The sequence below is a fragment of the Leuciscus leuciscus genome, assembly GCF_965113295.1.
Source record: "Leuciscus leuciscus genome assembly, chromosome: 22".
Lineage (NCBI taxonomy): Eukaryota > Metazoa > Chordata > Actinopteri > Cypriniformes > Leuciscidae > Leuciscus > Leuciscus leuciscus.
The window spans coordinates 20257783-20283115 of NC_138746.1; the positions used below are offsets into that span (position 1 = coordinate 20257783).

General features: G+C 37.4%; 1 protein-coding gene across 1 annotated transcript in view; it reads right to left on the bottom strand.

The window, feature by feature from the left end:
- Positions 1-886: 886 nt before the first annotated feature.
- Positions 887-25333, bottom strand: part of sptlc3 (serine palmitoyltransferase, long chain base subunit 3) — a 30206-nt gene continuing 5759 nt past the window's right edge. The window contains exons 5-13 of the mRNA XM_082154283.1: positions 19199-19323; positions 16683-16776; positions 13520-13625; positions 12406-12625; positions 9612-9738; positions 3679-3814; positions 2251-2380; positions 1516-1647; positions 887-1300 (exon numbers count right to left, since the gene is read on the bottom strand). Coding sequence (XP_082010409.1) covers positions 1534-1647; positions 2251-2380; positions 3679-3814; positions 9612-9738; positions 12406-12625; positions 13520-13625; positions 16683-16776; positions 19199-19323 — 1052 coding nt within the window. The 3' untranslated portion in view covers positions 887-1300; positions 1516-1533. The remainder of the gene's footprint in view (positions 1301-1515; positions 1648-2250; positions 2381-3678; positions 3815-9611; positions 9739-12405; positions 12626-13519; positions 13626-16682; positions 16777-19198; positions 19324-25333) is intronic.

Below are 25333 nucleotides of genomic sequence, written 5' to 3' on the forward strand. Positions count from 1 at the left end.
TCAAACATGAGTAAAACAAGTGCAGACTAGACCTCATCTGTCTGCAGCATTTACTATCTGTCTTGATTCCTCCCAGCATTAATCAAGCGGTTACCCCACACCTGCGGAATGTGTATCTCTGTACTAATTGCTAGTTTTAGGTGAATATTGGCCTGTGCGCAACATAGTTGGCATGTTGAGCTCCAGCATTCAGACGGTGCTTTTGGGTCTCTTTCAAATGTAACAATTAAGTTTAGTCTCATCCAAAGCAAAGAGTTTGGTAAAACATGTGCAGACACTACTTTTTGTTAGTTTTGCAGCTAATGAGTCAAAGAGGTAATTACTATATGCTTTGGTGTTTACTGTGGTAAATACAGTTTCTATAGAGACGTTCTGAGCTCGATTCCTCAATGATTCTGGTTCTTTAATGGTTCAAATTTGACGAAGAATAGTTGGAACAGCATAACATAAAATAACAGTAAACTATATGTTTACAATTGACTCAAAAGAGTAATTCGTTTGGGAATCGGTCAGACTACATTGGATGCGATATATGATACTGATTCACAAAAAATATGTTCATTCGAGAATCAAGAGTACACTGGTTACACCAAGTGACACTAGGTTTATTATTCATTTCAAGAGTCATTACCTCAGGAATCAGCCTACACTTCTTGCACTGCATGCGGGTGCGGTGTTTATTAAAAAGTGGAAGTATTTCTGAATTAGAACTGATTCTATGGCTCTCAATCCTAGTTATGATCAAACTAAATGTTTCAATGTGAGTGACAAAAATCTAAAATGATCCTGCAAATGAACACAAGTCCTGCATCTGAAATACACAAACAAATGACATTGAATTCTTTCCAACTTTCCAAGCAAACATTTGATTTACAAGTACAATCAGTCCATAAATGTTTCTTTTTATTATTATTTTATAATCAGAAGTAGTTTTGTGCACATAACAAATAAATGCCTAACAGTTTAAATTAGAAGGACCTGCAATATGCAATGCATGAATGTTTAATGACTGTGAATGAGCTGAACTGGGTCTACAACGCCCAGCCTTGTTCAATCTCTTTCAATCAATGTACTTGTGGATCACACAAACACAATCCAGCACAGAATGAAGGTCTTTCATCAGTCCATCTTAGCAGCAGGATAAAAAAATGGGGCCACTTCAAGGGGTTTCTTATCCGCAGCTAGAGTTTTGATGTAGGTCAGTGTTAAGGGAGTTAATTGTTTGATATATTTAGAGCAGCTTTTGATATATGTTCTATAAACACAGCCGTCGCGACCCCTCCCTTTTCCCCACAATCCCCTGAGAAAGAAAAAAAAATCACTTAACATACTTCAAAAAACTGTGAAACAGCAGTTAAAAAACAATTAAATATCATTTTACAATATATACACACACAAGTCCATGCCTCACACGAGGACAAATTTTAAAAGCTATTACAAACACTGCACAATTTTTTGGGGAGAAAAGACTTTTTTTCTTTTACACTGAGGTAACCTTGGTGGCAACACACTCACAGTGATGAGTGTGAATGATCAGCTGTCCAGCTCAAAGTCTGTTTCACCGTCCAGCTCTGGCCGATGAGAAAGTCTATGACGAGAGAACTTCACCCTGATGTAGTCTCCAAGTTCATCAAGGCTCTGGAGAACCTGGGAAGAGATAAGGCTATTCAGTCAGGCTATGTGAGATATTTTGACATTGCTATTTTCAAGTTTCTTGTTGGGAACATGCCCAAAAATAATTATTTAGTTTCTGTGGCACTTTCAGGTGGCATGTTTGAGGCATTAAAGGTTATTTGAATTGTAAAAAGGCAATATACAATCAAAACATATTTGTTTGAAATGGAATTAAACATTTGCTAAGCAATTTAGGACTCTATTTAGATCTGTGAAACTAGGCCTTAGTGTTGTATTTTTCAGTTATTTAAACAAAAGAGTACAGAACTTTAATATCATCCAAAATTCATAACATGAAAATATTTAACTGTTAAAATTCACACAGAATTTGTATATCAGTCTATCCTTATATAGAGATGTTTGAAATACACTAAATGTTTTTTAAATGAATGCTTTTTAAATGAAGGTTTTTGATTCGTCTTGTCTGAACACCTGTTTTCATTTCACTTGTCTTGTGTAACACTAACACTGTAAAGTAAGTCTAAGTGTCAGTAAGAAAAAAATAAAGAAATCAATAAAGAATACCAAAATAGAGATAGATAAGTCTGTGAGATGTTGGGTGGTGTAGTTTATTACCTTGTCGAGCATTTCTTTGGTATGGGCGGCAGACACACAGAAGCGAGCTCTGGCTTCTGTAATGGGTGTAGCCGGGAAGCCTACAACTACAACACCAATCTTCCTCTTCAACATGGCCCGTGAGAACGCCCTGAGAGCAGACGATGAACAACATTTTGGCTTGTCACTATGGGTTTTAAATTAACTTTACACACTCACACACACAGTCAAATGTTCTAAAACAGCTTGCATCTTCAACTTTAGTTTAGTACGATATAATGTCACGATTAATGGTATTGAAGGTTTTCACACTAACCCTGAAAGCAGTAGATGCATTTCTATTGCTTGTTTCTTCAAAACCTTTTACACACTCAAGTTTCCAAAAGTTGTCAATGCTCTTAGTATGACAATCTGCATTACAAACCAAGGCCGTGATTAGATATCACATGGTCATGGACAAGTTATCGCCTGTTTTTTTAGCACATCTAAAACTCAAAGTAGAAACATTATGCAGAGTAAAGCTGTCGAGATTTCCATTCAGAGTTTGCACTGTCTGCTACCTTTCCTCACCCTTTGAGTGAAGGGAAATCCATTGTAAACCGCACAGCTGGAATGTCATTTGCATTAGCCAAGAGGGAGAAAAAGAAATGGATTGACAAGGAGAGAAAGGCAAAGGGAAAGGTATAATGGAGGAGGAAAAGATTGAGAGCGAGAGGAGGAGAAAAGGCCTCCACTTTGTCAGCAGAGACGACAGCATCGAGAGAACAGAGCGGCGACGGAGAGTGAATGCTGGATTTAAAAGGCCTCACAGCTGCCGTGGTCTTTGTTGGTGTGCCAGGAAGCTGTTATCTTTGGAGGAGTCTGAAACGCCTGTGCGGTGATGAGCCTCTTGCATGTCATGTTTTCTTTCTGCCTCTCTTGTTTTTTTTCCTCACCACTGATTCATGGATCAACTAGACCATCCAAGATGGCTATGATCCAACGTCTTCTTGAAAAGACCACATCGCCTTCTTTGGAATGACCAGTGAAGATGACTGCAGCTTTTGTTGGGGTGTCCTCAAGCAGTCAGTACATTTTCCACATGGCATTCAAAGCTATCACCATTGTAACCCATGTAAGCCTTGCATTGTTGTTTTATTGGCAGCCCGAAATGTGGGCAGGTTCACAAGTTCAAAGGAGGATTACTGTAGTGTCCAGACAGTGGAAACTGTTCTTAAATCACAAAGAAGATGCACAGATGCGAAAAAAGCTCACAAAGAAACGTAATGTTTTGCTTCTTGCTGGCCCGGCGATCTAAGCTGAGAGTTCTCAAATGGACTAAATCAGGTTTGTGTAAATGCGAGCCTGGTGGTGCTGTTGTGTAAACTGACGCTCTTTTATACGCTGTGTGAATTAAACGCTGTTAGAATCTGTAATCCAAACGGGTTGCTGGCTTGGGGAGCTGCTTACCCAACTTTCCCAGGTAGATAGAGCAGGAGCGGTACCACTGGAGAGTCCTGGTTGCCGTAAACGATGAAGCCCATATCCTTCAGCCGAGATCTGAGGTAGTGCGTGTTCTCAGCCAGCTGCCGAACTCTTCGCTGGCCTGTGGGGGAGATACAGACAGAGCCGTCATCGAGGAGAATTTGTTAGCTTTCATTGGAAAAGGAGAGACATAAATGGGAGTCTACAATAAAGTAAAGGTCATGATTTACAACAGAGCAACTGTAGGTCAAAATGAAAAGTGCAAATAATCTCAAAGTGCAAATAATCTCAATTCTCCACTGGGACTGTATTTTAATTGATTGTACTCTGGATGAGAGGAATGCAGGCTATGAAAGTATCGGTTACAGTAGATGTCCTATATTTATTTATAGACATATTACTAATATTTTTTGTACTATATAAAAAAAAAAGTAACACTTTACAATAAGGTTTCATTAGTTAACATGAACCAAGGATGAACAATACAACATTTATTTATCTTATTTCATGTTAATGTTTTAATGTTTACTAATACATTATTAAAAATCAAATTAATGCACTGTGAACTAACATGAACAAACAATGAACGACTGTTCTTTTTTTTTATTAAGTAACATTATCAAATATTAATAAACACTGTAATAAATCTATTGCTAATTGTTAGTTCAGGTTAGTTAATACATTAACGAATGAGACATTATTGTAAAGTGTTACATAAAAAAAAAATTGCAGCGGTCAAATAAGAAATACTATGAAACCAACAAAGGACTATGAACTTCAATAAAACTTCTTCTTTTTTAAAAAACTATAATCGAGTGGCTGAGCAACATTATACACTGCCATAATAAATAATTGTAATGTACAATGGTAAATGATTTTTAGACATTTCTAACCAATGTTTACATTTCCATTTTGACTTTGAAAATACAAAATCTCTACTAAAGCCCGCCACACACTACAAGATATTTGGGGCGATTTCTCCCCTTCCGACAATCCTAGGTAAAGTTGCGCCGAACCATTCTCATTGCTTAACCGTTCCATTCTGTGCCAATCCGTCCCAGATCTCCATATAAATACAACATATAGACTACTAGCAAAACAGTCAAATATCATGTTTAATTATCTGTGCATAACCTAAGAAATATTCATAAAGCTTCACCATTTTAATACATTACAAGTAGTTTGTCTGTCCGCCCGCCTCCCAACTGTCTACCCAATGCTGTGACTATGATTTTATCATATTTATGATATTTTGTATAACTGAAAACTGTTTGAATCTGATGGTAATTTGAAAATACACTGAATTGTTGTTACGGCAATTCTACAGTAATATGTAGCACTCAGAATCTGTGCCCACTCTGCGGTAGCACGAACTCCAAACAGACCATGTCAGGCAGAGTCTGCAAACCATAGAACAAATATGTCTACAAACTAGTCCTAAAACAGCTGGCACAAAGATTAGCCAACTTCTTTTCCAGTTTTTTTTTTTTTTTTTTTACTTCACTGTTTGCTTGAAAGTTTCATAGTTTTTCTACTTAAATATAGTTGAAAACACTGGGAAAATGGCCAAGGAATTGCAACATAATGTAGTGGCATGAAGCCATACCACCAGCAGTTACGACTCTACAAAACAGTCTTAGCAATACCTTAACTTTCCTTTTCCAAGGCTACTGGAACATATATATTTCACCCTTATTTATGCAGGTATAATCAAGAGGAGTTTACAAACAACTATTAGTTCCCTTTAGGATATAGACTGATTGTATGTGAAAGACTAGGGAAGGGGCCCAAAGGAGGAGACAGGAAATGACATCATCTGCTCTGCCGTTCAAATCCCAGGATCGCTCTTTTAATAGCCCCTCATTAAGACCATTAAGTAGTTAGGTGAGACAGAGCAGACCCATTCATAAAATTATCCAAAAACATAGTAACAAACAAAAACAGGAAGAAAACAGTGAAACTGTCTTACGGACTTTATACGTTTTCATTACATTTTGAGGCTCATTTCTGTACTCTCTTGAAAACGCCTCTTAATGTGTGTGTGTGTGTGTGGACTGTGGAATGAGTCGATGTGAAAAACAGTACCAGCTGGTTTTGTTTTGTCAGGCTGAATGGTAGACAAATTTCATTATTTGCCAAGACACTCTTGGCTTGTACATAGGATACAATGGATTTGGCACACAATTGGAGACTTGGGGTAAACTGAGAAGCATGGACTCAGATGCACACGGTACCATGTGGTTGCCAGTAGATTAGCGGTTACCGCTCCGGACTAGTAATCCGAATTTTGGTGGTTCGAACCACAAAGATATAATTCTAACAACTTAATGCAAATCAATAGCTCAATGAACATCAATACTTTTCACTCTCTGTCTTGTTCAGTTTATGTCTACCACTCTTTCTCTCCTCCATCTTTAATGGAGTGAATCATGCAGTTCTGAGGGCTGGCCAGGTCCGCCTCCAGCTCTCTTTGGCACCATGGCCAGAGCTTTTGGAAAACAACAGCATGTTTGCATATAATTACCTGTGAACCGATTGGCAGGTATTTCAAAAGGAGGTGTGCTGTAAAGCCAAGCTCAAAAGCCCGCATGTCAGTGGAACGAATACAACCGCTGTTAACATTCATTACATTAGAAACTGTTCAACTGAAACACTGAATACTGGCAGACGCTAGAAAGAGCAGGTGAAGCTCAAACCAAACACTTAGTCATGGACATGGTACACGTTCAGGTCTTCTGCAGTCTATTGTGTTGTAAATTCAGAGCGATATGGAGCATTCTAAGGCGAACTCTCAGAACAGTGTGACTCACCCTCCACAGAATTGCATATCATGCCAGTTATGACACCCATGGGCGGCTTGTCCAAGTCTGATATAGACATCACAGAGTTCAACAATTCAAAACAGCCTAGAAAGATTCTCTTTGGACAAGTTTGGACTGGAACCACTTGGACAATTGAAGCAGAGTTTTATTTAAAATAGTTATCTGAATTAAAGCTGCAGTTGGTAACTTCTGTAAAAATTTATTTTTTACATTTTTGTTAAAACTGTCATTATGTCCTGACAGTAGAGTATGAGACAGATAATCTGTGAAAAAATCAAGCTCCCCAGGCTCCTCCCAGTGGTCCTATTGCCATTTGCAGAAATACACCGCTCCCGGTAAGAAACAACCAATCAGAGCCAGGAGGAGTGTCTTAGCAGTGTCAATCATGCTTGTGTACGCGCTGATCACCCCCCTCTCTCGCACAGCGCGTACCGTCGTTCAAAATCAAGATAGCCGGTGTGCCAAACAACCAAAACTGCCAATTTCTCGAGTGGCACCAGCTCATGCAACAAAGACAGGTAAACGGAAAAAGACCGATGACGATAAACAAGCGCGTCGGAGCCCATTGACTCGGTGTCAAAGCTCTAGCCGCATAACATACAGATACAATGTCACGCACTGTGCAAAGCAACATTAGAAACCTGCTAATTCACTGGCTTGTCATGTTGCTGAAATAATGTACTAGCAAACCTTATTTAGCATTACACATCGCTAGAATAATTACTTACATACTGTAACGTTACCATTATTATCTTGCTAGCTATTTATAACTTATAGAAAGAGTGCAACGTTATGAAGTTACATTACATGTATTGCAAAATACGTAATGATTTGAGGACCAAGTTTGTAGTCAAAGTATGGGCAGGCCATAGTCAATGTAAAGCATATTGTTGATGTTTCGTCCCTACCAGTGAATGTGCGATAACTGTTTATCCGCCGTCATCAGTGTCCCTGCATGTTTACTAGCCTGCGCGTTCATGGCAGGCTCCGCTGTGGAGGGAGGGCTGTAGCGCAGCAGAGAGCGAGGGGGAGTGACCTGTAAGCTGTGCTTGTTCAAATTTTCAGGCTAAGTCAACGTTTTCTAAAAGCTCCCTACTGCAGCTTTAAACTTTACCAATGCTAGCTTGATAGTGAGTACTAAAATACATCTTATTTGTTTATATTCATAATGATAAAGTTCGATTTTTTTATTACATGTGATTCTGACATGATGTCACTGCATGCACTGCGCTCCTCTCCGCTCGTCTCAGGTAAATAATGCGTCTTCCAGCTCAGCGGTCGGAGTCGCGCGTTCATGTGTTTTGGGGGCGTGGCTTTGGAAGGAGCCCAGAAGGGAGGGGGTGGAGTGAATGGAAATAATGAGCTGTCTTTAAAACAGTCGTGAGAGGTCTACAGACACTCGATTTTTATACTTTCTTTTTCAGAGTACTTACATTTTAATTATGTATTGATATATAAATAAAGTTTAAACAAATTTGGAAAAGAAACTTTTTAGACAATTCCTACCTACCCAACCTTTAAAAGGTGCTCTATTTAAAAAGAAAGTCTCTGATTTAGGAGTGCCATTTTTATAAATGTTGTCGGATCCAAATATGGTCATTTCCTTTTTTATCAGCAACCAATCGTGAAAGTACAATGGGGTATTTAACTCTAAAAGTAAAATCTCATTGGCTGATGTCAATTTTAAAGGCCGTTTTCTCAAAATGGGTTTTTCTCATTCTCTGAGCCAGAAATCTCCACTTTAGCAGCACTTACATACACCAAACTTTCCAGTAGTATTCCTATCTATATTCTTAAGGTTTTTTACTGAGGGGTTTGTTCATATATCATCCAGATTCTGATTTATACAACATTTTATACCTAAAAACGGGGCAAAAATGAATTTATGGCTGTTGACAGTTTTTTCTGATTAATGGAGTGATAAAAAGAGATATCCAAAACCTCCTCTGTAAAAAACCTTTGACTCTAATATGTCAACAAAACGAAACAGGAATTTTGAATCTGGTTTTATCCAATGTTCAGATTTCTCTTCTGGAAATATATGTAAATTAGCGCATATTTAATGATACTACCTAATTTGCATATTTCAACATAAATATTCTAAACACTTGTAATACAAAAGATATTTGTCTTAATGTCAGTAATCAACTGGGGAAGTTTCATGCTGATATCTATTAGTTTTTTTTTTTTTAGTTTTTTTTCACCTGGGGTGTCTCCCCTCAAATAATTTACATTTTAAAATAGTAAATAGGGAAACACTTTATTTTAAGGTGACGTACTTACTCATTACTAAGTACTTACTATAGAAATAACTGTAAAGTATGCATACTTACAAGTTACTAACCCTAAACCAAACCGTAACCCTAATCGTAACTATATAGTACGTACATGTAGTTAATTAATATTACTCAGTACTTATTTGAGTAAGTACAATGTAACTACGTCACCTTAAAATAAAGTGTAACCGAAAATAGTTATTTTAATTTGTAATAATATTTCACAATACTGTTGTGGTATTTGAACTATAGTATACTGTACTTCATTGTGGTTTGAGTTTTTTCTTTTCATGGTGTGAACTACAGCGAAACTAAAATGAAACACAATATCTTCTCTAAAAACATAAATATATGGATTAACGCATATCAAAAACAGAAGGCAGCTTGGGAAAAGCCTTATAACATCTGGTGCCATTCTGCGGATTCTTAATACCTGGAAATATGTGACCTTTCCTTGACTAAAGGTCTGCAGGACTCTTTAAGCCGGTCCCATTGCTTTATTGAAATCTGTTTTACATGAGTTATACGCTGTGGTGAAATCTAATTTATTTGGTTATTAAATCCATGTGAATCTCTTTCCCATTGGATTCCCCATGTTCAAGGAGAATGTTGGGTATGTTGGGTAGAGGATTTCAGTGTCTTCTGATATTACAATGACTGACTGGTTTGAATTGTGGGTCTCAATGACCTCTGACACATCAAGTGTAAAGTAGTGCATCTGTTGACTTCAGTCATGTGACTTAAAAATATCTGGACAGTCCCTTTCATGATTTAATGTCTTAATATTGTTTCAGTGTCTTTGCAAGGCTTAGTTACTAACCTTCTGTTGTGCCATCGACTCCCATGATGCATTTAATTGCCCTGATGATCTGCTCCACGACAGGTGGGGACATGGCTGTAGCGTACACTGCACTGTGAGAGTTAGCCCGCAAATAATCCACCAACTCCTGCAGAAAAACACAATACATCCATTACTAAAGGAATACTTCAGCCCAAAATAAACATTTTCATAATTTACTCATATTTATGTCAGACATTTTGCCTAAAATCTTCTTTTGTGGTTCACAGAAGAATGCATTTAATACTTGGCCAAAAAAAAAAAAAGAAAGAAAATAAATTATTGCTGAAATAAAAATAATTGTATTTTTATTTAATTGAATAATCAATTATCAATCATCAAAATTGAATACAATTCATTAAAAAAAAAAATATATCAAACTGAATAAGGAAATTTCATACTGACAAAAGGGAAATCATTTATGGTGATATATTAGCTATTCATTTCCATTTTAACTACTTTATGGTCAACTCTCAGTGTCACTGTTTCACAAGTTGCAGTGTGGTTAAAGACAGGTTTGTACGTTCAAACACTTGAACACTAAGCAGATCATCCATGAGAAATGTATTGCTTGCTTGTGCAAGATTTTTGAACCTCAGGTTTCTTCAGAAGAGGCAATTAAAATGGCACAAATAAAATGGCACTTAAAGGGATAGTACACCAAAAAATGAAATATGCTTTTAATTTACTCACCCTCAGGCCATCGAAGATGTAGGTATCTTTTTTTCTTCAGTAGAACAAATATTTTTAGCTGAAACCGTGGTCCTTGTTGATTCATATAATGCAAGTCAATGGTTACCATCACTTTGAATCAGCGGCTCCTGATGATTCATTGAGGTCTTATGCAGCGAATTGATCGGTCTGTGCAAAAAACTGAACAATATTTACAACATTATTACCTGTAATCCACAGCTTCATAAGACCTCAATGTATCTTCAGGAGCAGGTATTATTTTGTTTTGCCTGTATATTGTTTTTTGACTCTCAAAGTGACGGGAGCCATTGACTTGCATTATGTCACCAAGGTGACAAAGCTAAAAATCTTCTTTACATAAGAAAAAAAGACATCTACATCTTGGATGGCCTGAGGGTGAGTAAATTAACAGTAGATTTTCATTTTTGGGTGAACTGTCCCTTTAAAATGACCTGAAACACTGTGCTGTCCGAACTACACCACTAGAGGGAGATGAAAGCACACACCTAAGACACAGATCATGCAGTGATAATGACAGCTTCTCAAAATTCTCAAATTTGTCTGTTTGTGACTAATACAGCATGTTTGTTTTGCAAACTGCTTGAGGCAATGAGGCAAACAAACGTTTATAGCTGTCATTGAACGATTTTTTCACAAACAATCAGTTTTGGAGATTGTGACCCGTCTGTCCTGCATCCCCCCCCCCAAAAAAAAATGCTTCCGAGCAGAAGCCGGGGCCAGTATCCAGCTCTTAATCTCTGTCCTCAGACATCTGTATCCACTGTGGAGGAGTGAGGGGAGGGGGACGCACCTCGCAGTGCACACGGGTCTCTGCATCCAGATGTGTCCTCTACTTTGAGGACGTGGGCGAAGGGGTTTTTAGGGGGAATATCTGCGAAGCAAACATCTGCTTCCACTTAGAGTGCAAAATTTGCAGTGCTTTAGGTCCTGGGAGCTTTGCGGTAACAGCATAAGATAAGTCAGTTAAGAGAACGTGTCCGAAATCCACCCCCATCTGTGGAGCGAGGGACTGGCTGGAGCCGTTTGGCAGCTCTCTTTGTGTACCTCCCTCTGTGCTTGTGTACAGTGTCCTTAGTACCGCTGAGAGCAGATTTTACTCTACTGCTGTACCTTTATTAAAGAAAACAGTAAACCTATGTGAAGGGAACAGAAGTTTTCTTTGACATGTTTACAGGTATGACTAAAAAGGTCTGTCGACCAGCAACACAACATTTCAAAGGAGACAAATCATAGAAAAATTGTAACGATTTTTTAACGATTTTATATAGTCCAAGGTAATTTTAATCAAATTTGTATTTACTTTTTTAAAATAAACAAATTTAGTCAGTGCTGGACCGCCACATGTTGTAAAAATCCGAAAAAAACGACTTCTTTATACACTATAACACTAACGTTCAAAAGTTTGATTGATACCGTTCAAAAATGTATTTTTGATCCAATAAATATAGCCTTGGTGAGCATAAGTGACTTCTTACCAACCCCAAACTTTTGAACGGTAGTATACATTATAGACAGGTAACATGTTAGGAAGCATTCCGTGAAAACCTGCGATTTTGATTTGACCCATAAAACAGAGCTGGCCGACAGTCTCACCTTATTAACAGCACACTTAATATTACGCAACACACATGTGGGGTCTCCCTCTCTTTCCCCCTCACTCTGTTCTCCAAAGTATGTGTAATGTAAAAAACCTGCAGTCTTTTTCCTTTTCAGTCTTTTATAATCAACTGCCATGTCCGTGATGTGGTTATGAAGTGAAGTGGTCTTTTTTAATGGAGTAATGAGATGAGAGAGGTGGTATTGTGGCAGGAGCGTCAGTGACATTTGGGTAACATATGTAGTTTCACATCATGAAATGAGACCATGTGTATGTGCTTGAAAAAGACAGGAAGGGAGGATGGTGTGCATGCTGGTGCATTGTGCATTTCTGCACCACGAGCGTCACCAAACGACAAACAGTAGCTCAACGGGCTGAATTTCTGTAAAACATTGGGCTGATTTCGTGCCTCAGGAAATGCCTTGTTAAAAGGCCCTTGATAGTAAAGTATTACATGATGCCTACCTTTTTGCCAGCTATGTATCCGCCAGCAGCCCCGAAGCTCTTAGTGAAGGTTCCCATCAGAACGTCCACTTCATTGGGGTCCACTCCAAAATGTTCTGTAACTCCCCGACCTGTGGGGCCCACGGCCCCGATGCTATGGGCCTCATCGAGGTACAGATAAGCCTTGTACTTCTTCTTTAGTGCTAAGATCTCTGGCAGCCTGACAAGAGAGCCTTCCATACTGAAAGAAACAGACAAAAATAATTCAGTTAAAATGTGTGCAAGAAGTCAGATCACTGACATAGGCAAATATATATAAATAATTTTAATTATTAAAATATTTAAACTGTATTATTAGTGTATATATAATATTCAATATTATAATAAAAACTGATAAATAGATACACACAAAAATACATATACTTTTTATTTTAGTTTTCATAATCCATCAACTTGAATATTTTACATTTAAAATACCTACCATCAAAACTACTATACAGTAAAACGTCTCTACTACTTGGCAGATATTACTGAAATAGGTGTCAGGAAAAATCACACCTGTCTCAGATACTTCACTAGGCATTGTAAATGTTTTGATCTGGTTGCAAGTTTGTGACTCGTTTAAAATCTTCTATAATCGTGTGTGAATTTCATATAAAGTTTATGAACCTTTAGTGTTCACGTCACAGCCCACTGAGCACAGATTTATGCAATAAATGACCTTACAACAAGGGTTATCAATGCTCACGAGGCTGGAAAGGGTCACACAACCATGACTGAAGACTTTGACCTCAATAAACCAACAATCAGACAGGCAGTGTCCAAATGGGTGACATTACACATCAGAAAAAACTAAAAGAAACAACAGTGATAAAGAGGCATAGACAATTTCATTATCTCCACTGCAGCCAAAGTAGGTGCCACTGGTTATTAAATCCAAAACGTTGTAGATGTTCTCCAACAATGATAGTAAATGGCAGATTTTTGTTTTAATTTACTTTCTGCTACTTTGTAAAGCAATTTGAGCAATACTTTCGTAGGAAAGGTATTTGATTAATTTGCACAGTTACATCCTCTTTCATTTGATGTAGCTGCTTACATTAAGGCTGGAGTGAATATGATTGTAAACATTCACCTGTAGATACCCTCCACCATGATGAGAATCTTCTTCCAAGAGCGATGGGTACGAGGTTGCCCTGAGCAAATCGCTTCCTTCAGCAGCTTTTCTAGACTCTGCATGTCTGCAACCAAACACAAAACCGGCACGTTATGACACAATAAGGTATTAACAGAAATACACACTGTTTCATGGTATTTGACCTTAACCAAACAAAAAAACAACAACAACAACAACTTATTTTTAGGTCTTCCCAAACCAAAATAAGAAGGATACGCTCATAAATGCCAAGTGGTTGGATACAAGACATTTTTATGTGGCAGTCATGAGCAGAGGAAATTCTATGAAATCACCTTTAGAAATATATATGTCTGTAATATTACATCACTAAGCTCTATTCCAAATGAAAAACAACCGAACATGCTTGTTCTAGATGCTTCTAACTGTATGTGGCCAACACGTTTTGTTGTTATATATATAGAACAGTGTTTCTCAATCCTCTTTCTGGAGAGACCTTATTTAAAGTCCCTGTGGTGAAAAATCAAGCTTTAAATGTTGTTTATGTGTCTATGTGGTGTTTTTAATATGCTTTAAGACAAACAATATGCAAATTCATAAGTCAACACCAACTGCAGAGCATTTTCTCCTTAAAACTGCAGTGAACCAAACGTTTCTGACGTCACAAACTGCCTTGTAACCAATCACGTCAACGTGTGATCGTCAACAAGTGGATCTCTGAGCTGGTGTGAGTGAGTGGAGGCGGGGCTAATTTTAATATTCATAGAACAGCGTTTACTTAAATGAGGTAAGGGTGTAGTTACCTTCAAGCTATTTTAAGGCATAAAGAAAGGAAAGGAAATATTTTTTTAAATGTCATTTTGATGATCAAAGATGAGTTTTAAGGGATCAAATTATGGACTTTAAATGTGTCCGATTGCTGAGACACAATCTGGCAGAGTTGCCAGACCGTGCTAGAAAAATAAGCAACATGGTCTGGCAAAATAAACCCCAAAATAAGTGACCTACCTCACCAAAATAAGCCTAATTTGCTTTTGGGAGTTTGAGGGTGTTTATGGATCAAGGAGAATTGCTTGAGTTCAACGATCTGATTTATTTTGGCATACACATTAACCAAGGTTAAATTGCATCTTACTAAAAACTAAAAAATTAAAATAAATAAAAAAAGGCTTTCCAATAATTGTATCCTAGGGGAGGGGTTGGAAAAGGCTGAAACACGGAAAGAAAGAGCTCCAAAGGCACACTGGGATATTCAGCGATGCTATTATTGGTTGGTCATATTTTATTGTGTAAGTTCAAATGTGTGACTGTATCCCCCCCCCAACTAGCCTTAAGTCACTTAAGATAAACAGACATGGCAACACTACAAACTAGCCAACAGATGGCAGAGTTGAACTGCAAAATCAAAGAAAATTTATAAGATGCAGGTTTGATTCTGGCCTGTGTCTCAACCTGATCTCATTCATCTTCTCTCTTACTCTAAAAACGTCCTGCCTTCTCCACTGTCTCTATGAATAAAAAGTGACGCAAAGCCCAAAGAAAAGAATGTCTCATATCAAAGTGGCCTCATTTCAAACAGGTGAACTTATTTAGGCCAGTGAAGGCCAATGTGGACGCGGCCTGCTTTCACTATCCATGCAGTCCTGAAATACTACACTCACCTAAACAGATCTGGCAAAGGTTTCAGGTTAAGAACAACTATAAGAAGAAGAATTGAGAAGTGAAATGTAGTACTAGATGAAACAAGGCGTGAGGGGGTAAATGTCAAACTATGTTTGGCTAAATCTTTGTTTACTTGTGTGTTAAGTAATCACTAGTTTATTCAATACGACAATAACAGTATTTGCAGCTTGGTTATGAAGGTTTTGAGCCAGAATAATTTGTGCTTATAATACAAAAAACATATTCGGTGTGCAGTGGAAACCTACCCACTCACTACCCACAGTCACTTTGACATGTACAAAACGGCAAAAATTATTATTCAAAACTATGCGCAGCTTTCAAAAGAAACTACAAAAAAATCGACATTCTGTGTACCATATTTTTACAGCTGCAATATTTTCCCCAGGAAAATCTAAGTGTTCAAGCAAATGCTTATGTAATTGATAAACTGACCAGAAGCCAAAACACAGGCCTAAATATTCCCAATGTCAGCAGCACATTTAGAGCATTTGAACAAATTGAGTCTGTTTGCATTCAAATGTGCAAATGAGCATAAGCGGACATCAGCCAGAGAAACAGAGATAAATAATATCTACCTTCCTGCAGAATTTATGCTGTTTTTCATATCAAGTTGGATGTGGAATTTTTCAACTTCTGACCATTGCGCAATCCTCAGAAGATGACGAATAAAGAATCAAAATGGCAATGCTAGCGTTGGTGTGGTAGATATTTGTCAACACACGTCCTAACAATCAAAATGTGCGTGATACATTGTCATTGTTATGCAATGACAACATTTATTCTGCAGGTGTACAGGCATCAACAGAGAATCATACCATATTTTACGCCCCTGTCTCTGCAAATGCTTGCTAAACAGGTTTGGATTATCATATAATTATGAACGTTGACTAATTGATGCATTTCATTTGCTTCGAAGTAAACGTTTATCATTAACTCCTCCCATGTTACATCATACAATCTCAATGAAATCAGATCTCTGAGATTCCAAATTGACTTCAAGTGACCTTCTATAGTTCTGACTCTAATCAAATACACCTGAACCAGCTTATCAAGTGCGATGCAGTTGGGTCTCCTCTGTTACTTTTAATCAAGACCATTTTCAGGTCAGACAGTGGCATGTAGAGTCTCCAAGCTTTGCCTTAAGGACCTACAACCAAGTATTACACGGCACTGCGAGAGTACATTCAAGCTTTTGTTCTTCATGCATCATGTATTCCATCCTCTGGAGAAAGACGCACACCAGTCATCCACTAGCTACACAAGAATACCATTAACTACAATGGATTCCCTAAAGAACAGCCATTTTAAAACCCCAAATATGCCTCGCTGCAGGCTAATGCTTAAACTTATTCGGCTAACCATCACTAACTGTGAAGGTGATCACCTCAGAAATGTTGAACCTTAAGCAACTTGTGTTGATAACTTAACACACCGTGACCTGGTATATTTAAATGTCATAATATTGTGAATATGTACTTACTGTTGTGTTTGAAAACTCGAATGGTTGCGCCCGACAACCTGGCTCCCAGGATAAGGGACGTGTGATTTAGCTCATCGCTCAGGATCAAACAGCCCTGGAAACAAGGCATTATGTTACTGCATGGCTCTGAACACATTACGAAGCAGGAATCTAAAGCAGGAATACATCAATAACATGTTGTGTGAAATAATAATGTGAGGGTCATACAAAACACGATCACAAACAGTCATTTTTACAAACAGTAAATAACAGCGTTATTTATATAGCACCTTTTAAAACACTGTGTACAGTGTTTTACAGAAAGTCATATTAAATACCATACTATAATAAAAAGAGTAAAAATAAAAGGGTTGCACTTTATTTTACAGTACGTGCACTTACATGTACTTACCTAAGAAAGTACTGGTTCTACGCCAGAATGTCGGCTCATTACTGGTTAGTTCCTACGTCAGCATCACATGCATGTGTCGTGGTGCTCACATGGCCAATGGTGAGCCTACATTCTGACGTAGAACCCGGAAGCGCTGCACAGTTTACACTACGTCAACAGCGTAGGAGAACGACGTGGAAGAGAAGAGATTGTTGAATAATGTTGTTATTTTTGCGTCGCTTCATAATATTAAGATTGAACCACTTTAGTCACATGGACTATTTTAACTATGTATTTACTACCTGTCTGGGCCTTGAAAGTTGCAATGACTTTGCTGCCTATGGGTGGTTCAGAATTTAACCTCTCAGATTGAATCAAAAAGATCTTCATTTGTGTTTCGAAGATGAATGAAGGTCTTACGGGTTTGGAACGACATGAGGGTGAGTAATTGATGACAGAATTTACATTTTTGGGTGAACTTACCATTTAAAGTTAGGTTTAGGGGTAGGTTCAGGGTAAGTACTTAGTTATTACCCAGTTATTGTAATAACTATAATAAGTTTATAGTATGCACATGGGGAACATGACTGTAAAATAAAGTGATACCAATCACTTTATTGATACCAATAAATGAATAAAACATAATAAAATGCAAACAAACATTATACAATACTTTTACTTATTTTATTTGTTAATTTATCCATTTTTATTATCTTCACTCTCTCCTTTTCTGTCATTGAATCTTAATTGTTCATTCTTTTGAGCTCATTTAAAGGTATAGCGGAGGATGTTTTACTTCCTGGTGGGTTACCTATACTATTGGTCCTCCTAATTGTCAATCATTCTGGTGAATCAATCAAACTTTTCAAAAAGTGGAGAGGGCGGGTCTTATCTAAAATTTGGAAAGATCCTCCGCTATACCTTTAAATATAATCCTGCCCAGATAGGGAATGATCTGTCTGGACAGTGGCCACCGGTGAGGTGGTTCTTACACATATAATAGTAATAAAAACCTTTTAAGGAGAGAGGGTAATTAAAAGTCCATCCTTATATTTTGTCAACAAAAACACATGCAATGACATCTGGGAACACTACTGAATAATGACTTAAATCAGTTGAGTTACATTTATGCATTTGAAAGACACTTTTATCTAAAGCATCTAAGGGACCATTCACACAGAACATGTTTTTCCAGTTACAAACACGAGACGCAGATCAGTGGAAAGAGAAAAAGAAACATCAGCTCTTGAGATGCGCTTTTCCCCCCAAAAGTTGAACTTCTTTTAACTTGAGACACGAGCACAATGGTTAAACACGTCTGTCTAGTAGTGCATGTTTACATAGAACAACAATGGAAAAGCAGCACAGTGGAATGCAAACATGCGTTCTGTGTGAATGGACCATTACAGGGCATTCTATCACTGAGCATGTTCGCTGGGAATGGAACCAATATGTTACCAACTATGGGAAGCAGTTCATTGAAATGAACCTTCAGAAAAAAAAAAAATGGTTTTGTTCAAATGAATTGAACTTTTTAACATTCAGATCTTTTGTTGTGAACTGGATGACGAATTCTCAGTATCAGCAGAGCCTGGCCTGATTCAACAATGGTTGCTGTCATATCCTCTTCACCTTGAGAGGCTTTGAACTGACACCTCCTCCAGAAGGGACAGGTTGTTGGACTCACTGCTTAACCAATACCTCAAGGCTGCAACATACATCATGAGGACTTTCTTAAGGGAAGAACATCCCCCTCAGCACAATCCTTAAGAAAGTCCCCCAGCCCTCTGGATCACATCCAGATCCTGAGGTCCTCTCATCTGAGCTGGTTATGACGACCACATCATTGGCCCCAGTATAAACAATCCCTAATGAGACGCCCTAAACAAACACTGTCAGTTCTAACTGTGCTTGTTTATCTGATTGAGCATAATTTGTAACAAGGGTTTGTTTAGTGTGCTGGTTCATTGGGTTATTCTGTAGTGCGTGAAAAACTTTTTATTGTGGCAATTAATAGCAGCCGCCCCAGAGATAATGGATTAATATACAACACTTGTGAGCTCACTTCAGCAGATAAAATTGAGTGATTTAAGACAGATGTAAAAAATAAAGAGGCACCGTTGAGGATAAATTTTTAAACACTGACCTTTCCGACTAGAGCTGGAATGTTCATAGAATTGGTGGCGAAACCCATTCCAAACGCCATGGCCGACTCCATACCCAAGAACTCAGCCACATGTTGCTCCAGTTTCTCATGGATGCTGAAGTTGCCTATAAAAAAAAAAAGATAATGAAAAGTATAAGCTAACACTTTTATGAAAATTAGTTTACAAAAGTCTCCTTGGTGACTTGTCTCTTTTCTTTGTACAATAAAGGGGAACAGAAAATGTCACAGGCCAGAGCACCACAACTCAACATGTCAGCAACACATGTGCTGACCATTTTCTTTAACCACAAGACCAGAGAAACTGAAGAAAAATTGAGAGACTGACTTTCAATAACTTGAGGAGACTTCTGATCAAATAAAATCTAAGGCAACAACTCTCCATGTCCACTACAGAAGGTATTCAGGACCATGAACAACAGGAAGTGTTAAAAGCATTCTGGCAGGACAAAAGAACAACAGTAGAAGTCTGCTCTCATCCATTTCATTCATAAACTTTAAGAATTTATTAGACCACAGTCTTTCCCGGTAAGATTAGGCATTCTACCGCTTTGGAGGAAAATAGTTTAGAAATGTCAGCATGTCTTCTTCAGCTTTTCTAGTTTTAGAGGCTCAGAGAGCGCCAGCATAGGGGAAACAAACATACTAAACAAATACTCAACAATACTACCATGATGTTAAGACAAAAACAATCAAAATATCTGATACTGTGAGATACAAATGTGACCCATGCCTCATATGTAAAATATAGATAGATATATAGGCTATAGATGTGCCATAAATCTCTAAAGTGTTCTTTTTTGTTACTACTGCAGAATGATGTTATTGTCTTTTGAAATAATAAACAGACCTTGATTAGTTAGACGTTTTTACACCAGTACTAGGAAAAACTCTGAATTTGACTCACTTTAAAGGAAGTGTTCACCCCAAAATGTAATTCTGTTATTATTAATCACTATCATTTTGTTCCAAACCTGTATGACTTTCTTTATTTTGCACAACACATAAGAAGATATTTTGAAAAATGTTGGTAACCAAACAGTTTTGATGGCTGTATTGACAAAAACCACAGACATTTCTCAAAATATCTTCTTTTATGTTCCACAGTCATACAGTTTAAGAAAAACATGAGGGTGAGTAAATGAATGGGGTAAATGAGGGTGAATTTAGATTTTTGGGTGAACTATCCCTTTAAACTCATTAGTTGGAATTTGAATTGAATTGGCCACACCCTTCAGGTTGTCCCAATAGAATTTGAATGGGGATGACAGGAAGAGGAATTTACTGACTAATATATCAATACCATCTAATGTTTCTGGAAATCCACCATATGTTGTCTGTATAATTATGCTTGTGTGTTTCAAACACAATATATTATTGACTAATAACTACACTTACACCAATTTAATTGAACTTCACTAAATTTAAATTCGAATAACAGGTCTGCATCCTGTTTGCGGTCTTAATTAAAATTCTACTTAAGTTCTGGAATGTTATTAGAAAGTAAATTACATTATTAATTCAAATCTAAATGCACAACCATGCACACATACATACAATACAAAACAAATTAAATAATTTAAAAACACCACTATACTCATGTGGGCAATTGGAGTCTGGCTCCCATAATTTCTGCTCCCATGTACCCCTCTCACACACCAAAGTGGCAAAAAGACCATAAAGGTCTGTTTAACAGCTTTAAAGCAAGAAATTCGGACTAAAGATATCAAGAGTGAATGCACAACACACTCAGTGTTGGTCTGTGAATAAATGCCTCTCCTTTTACATGATTCCTTTGGAGAGCTTTGTACTCTAAAACACCATTGATTACTCCGGACCTCTGATCATTCCCTCTCACAGCAGCAGCTGAAGGGTGATGAGTTTGATTAAACCTGAATCAGGTCCAGGGTGGCTAAACTGCACTTCAGTGTGATAACTGAGAAGCTCGCTCAATACAGAGGAAAACGCATAAGGGTCTTGACTTGTAACTGGGGTATTGTAGTAGTCTAATGAAGTGAGAAATGAGAGCGAGATCCATGAAGATCTCATTCACCTGCTGGGAGTGTACAAACAAGCAGAAACTGCCCATAAAACAGCAAGTTCTCAACCTTAACCTAATTTAATTTAAATGGATGGGAACAGCTCTGAAAACAGTAATGAGTTATGTTCAGGGTTAAATACAAATGAAGCTCAGTCAACATCATCAGTGGGCACAGACTACCACAGAAAATCATGTTTACGGTAATATCTACTGTGAAAGTTTATGGGTGAAGGAACTGCACCAGAATAATACATACACGAAGAGTAAAGCATAACATTTTCCCAATTGCACTTTTAGCAGTTTGCAATGAACAAATCTAACAAAAATAATTGAAATGGCTCAACACAGCAAATGTTTCAAGTGGTTTTCCCAAATTCAACTGAAAATGCAACTTTTAATGACTTCTGCAGTCTCAAATTATTTAACCCCTTCATGGCTTGCATCATTAGTACTTAGTAGAACACCCTTTTGCTGATATTTGTCCTGTTGGAAGGTCCAATGACACCCGATGCTACTAATCAAGGGCTTCATTAGTTGCACCAGGTGTGATTGAGACAACACCTGTTTTGCAGATTTGTGCTGTTGCAAGGATTCTATTCAGGGGGTTGAATAATTGTGAGACTGCAGAACTCATTAAAAGTTGTATTTTCAGTTGAGTTTGTGGAAAAATTTGTTGTGTTGAGCTATTTTAATTACTTTTGTTTGATTTGTTCATTGCAAACCGCTGAAAGTCTGTAAATTTAGCTAATAAGCCAAGCTTCACATTTTTTTCCCATAGACTTCCATTGCAAATGCTATTTTTGTTTGTTTAAAAAAAAAAACAGAGAGACAAGCCAAATTATTTTCTCTAGTAATCAAAAGCACACCTAAAGCTTAACTTGTTTAAAATTTGCAAAATTCCTTTAAACACTGGTGCTGTGAACTGTTCTGGGCTCAATTCATATTAACTGATTTTCAAAAACAAAATAGAAAATAGATTAATATTTTAAATAGCTCCAATAAGACAAAAAAAGGATGTAGCTCAATGAAAAATTCTGGTTTATGAGCCCCTTAATGGCACTGGAGAAAGACAACTTTTGTCTCATAAGAAACTAGTGTAGCAAACAACATTTGCCACCCACTGGTTGTACAATGACTGCATCACCATGGTGAAACATTAAGCTCTCGTAACAATAAATGTGACACTTAAATAACCCATTATGTTGTCGAATCCTCCATAAGTGCAACGTGCTTCAGTGATATTAGTGTTTGACAACTGTAAATGAATGTTAACTCTTTGTACATTTAAATAGTCCATGGTGACTGAAAACACACACACACGCACACTCTCTCTTGTACATCTATCTTTATGAGGACATTCATTGACACAATGCAATCTCTAGCCGCTTACCCTAACCTTGCCCATCACAACTAAGTGCCTAACTCGAACCCTTACCCTAAACCTACCCTTAACCTAATTATAACCTTATCCCTAAAACCAAGTCTTGACCCTCAAACAGGCCTTTAAAGGGGTCTCAGAAAGTGAGGACCGGCCAAAATGTCCTCACTTTACTCTCTTTGTCCTCACTCCAATAATCTAAAACTCAAAACGGTCCTCCAGGGTTGTACAAGTACAAGTACAAGTACAAGTACAAGTACAAGTACAAGTACAAGTGTACACACACACACACACACACACACACACACACACGCAACATAATGAATTCTAAAGACACAGAGACACTCCAGGCAGAATTTCTGTAAATGAATGATGAAGAAGTCTTAAAACCTGTCAGCAAAAACAAACACAGGCGTTATTGATCCTGCAATTAGAACAAAAACATCCTGTCAACCGTGACCACGTTATAGTGAAACAAAACAAACATTACATAACATCACATAAATTGAGTAAAATAGTAATCAAATGTAACTTGGGAGATTCAATGCCACTTTCCAGTACAAATTTAAGGGTAGTAGCCTAATTCTGTGATTTTGATTCCTGTTCCTAAATGCAAATCTTTCATTAGTCAAACCCTTTAAACACTTAGTAAAACAAGATTCATGAATATTTATACTTAATTTTTAAATCAACTATTTTTATATACTTTAATATTTTACATATTGCATACATTTACTTTTAAATAATATATAATTTAATATTTATTTTATAATTATTTTGAAACACTGGTGATGTAATGTTCGTGAATAAAATAAAGAATTTTAAAATAATCAGGTAAAAATTTTTTGTTTAAGAACATTGACTGCAAAATTATTTAAAAATGCCCATCCCTAATATATAATACATACACATGCGTCTAATTTAGAAATGCATCTTAATAGGGAGTCGTGGGGTTAGTTGTTATTGCTCATTTAACAGAGGACCTGCAGAAATATATCCCAAAGCAACGACTCTGAGAGATGCAGAAAGAAAGAAATGAATCCCTCAAATGAATAATGAATGATACGAAAGGACTTTACACACAAATACTCCCATGACTCATGATCGCATGTTCTTTTCGTGTCTGTTTCTGATATTTGGCTCAGATTCACCACAGTAGTACATTCACTGCACAGCACCGAAGATAAAACATCTCAGATTACCAACTTGACCTACTTCTACGGATATGAATTATCTGATATCTGATGAAAAAATGTAATCATTAAGAGGGATGTGCATTTATACTGTGTAAGAGTGTATGTGAGAAAAGAAAAACAGAAAAGCTGTGACAAAGAGAAAGTGAAATAAAACAATGACAACAAATTCCAGCTTAATTGTAATGTGTACTTGACCCAACTGTGCTCATGTGATGTTTTACAGCCTTGCTGATGTCAGAACAATAGCGAGTGTAGCGACAGTCATCAAAGCAGATAAGAAAAATGTCACATATGTAACAAACCAGAATAACCAGATGCTAGAACATCGGTTTAAACAAATGACTTAGAATTGTGCAACTGAACATGTATAATCTCTAAACCACCATCAAGGGTTTCCACACCAAATTCATTTCCATGGAAGTTGTTTGTGATCACTCAAGAGGCATTTAAAAAATACATTTCCAACCAATTAAATTGAATTTAGCATAAACAACAACAACAACAAAAATCTATTCACTACAGACTTTTTCAAGCCGGGAAATCATAATTTTAAATCATGCTTTTTCAAATATTACCTTTCATGGAGTGTGTAATATAGCTATTTGTGAATGTAAAGTGTCTGCAACGTTTTAAAGAAACTTGTTCACTACAAACACAAAGTTCTGTAATGAAACTCTAGATGGCGCAGGCTAATAGGTCCTTAACTCAAACACTTGTAATCATATAATTTTCTATAGGGCACAGCTGATTGGTTCCCACCGTATCAGTAGCCAATAAGCTCGCTGCTCAACCTTCAAATACTTGGTTAGCATTTGCCTTAGCAGTGCAGCGCACTTTCAGAAACCCTCCACCTTCCCTAACTCCACCTGTATAGATCTGCTATGGGCAATTCTTGTATGCTATATTGTACAGCAGCAGCTTGTCTTACTTGCTCACGCAGCGTGTCATGTATGTAGCAAGTCCCGTACTTGCTCTGAAGCAGCAATAACCAACAGCAGCAGCGTAGTAGATCTATTCCACCAAGACCAAATATATCAACATTGTCAAACCCATTACCATGCCAAACACTCAGAGAGTAGTCATGAGAGAAATAAAGTTATTGTCTCCCCCAAAAAATTAGCGATTTTGAGCTGCTGAATTCAGTCGTCAGCAATTCCAGTCTTACTTATTATTACATACCTACGTAACAATGTAACAAATTTGCTTAATGCCCATGGTATTCATTGGCTGTCCACGAACAACGTCTACTTTGACCCACCCTCAAACACTGTTGTTGTAGCCGAGGCCTGGAAGAGTTTGGTTGGTGTTGTGACATGTCGAGAAGACGCTGTTTTCTGCGCTGCGAATCTGAATCTACTTTGATGTAGGAATGCGGATGAGGACTCACGCTGGAATTGATACAGAAAAACTACACCATCGTTACTGTTTGCATCACTGTGTATCAAGTGCTGAGAAAGCTGAAATTCGAATATGCTAATAGCGTTTTGTTTCTGAAAAGAGCT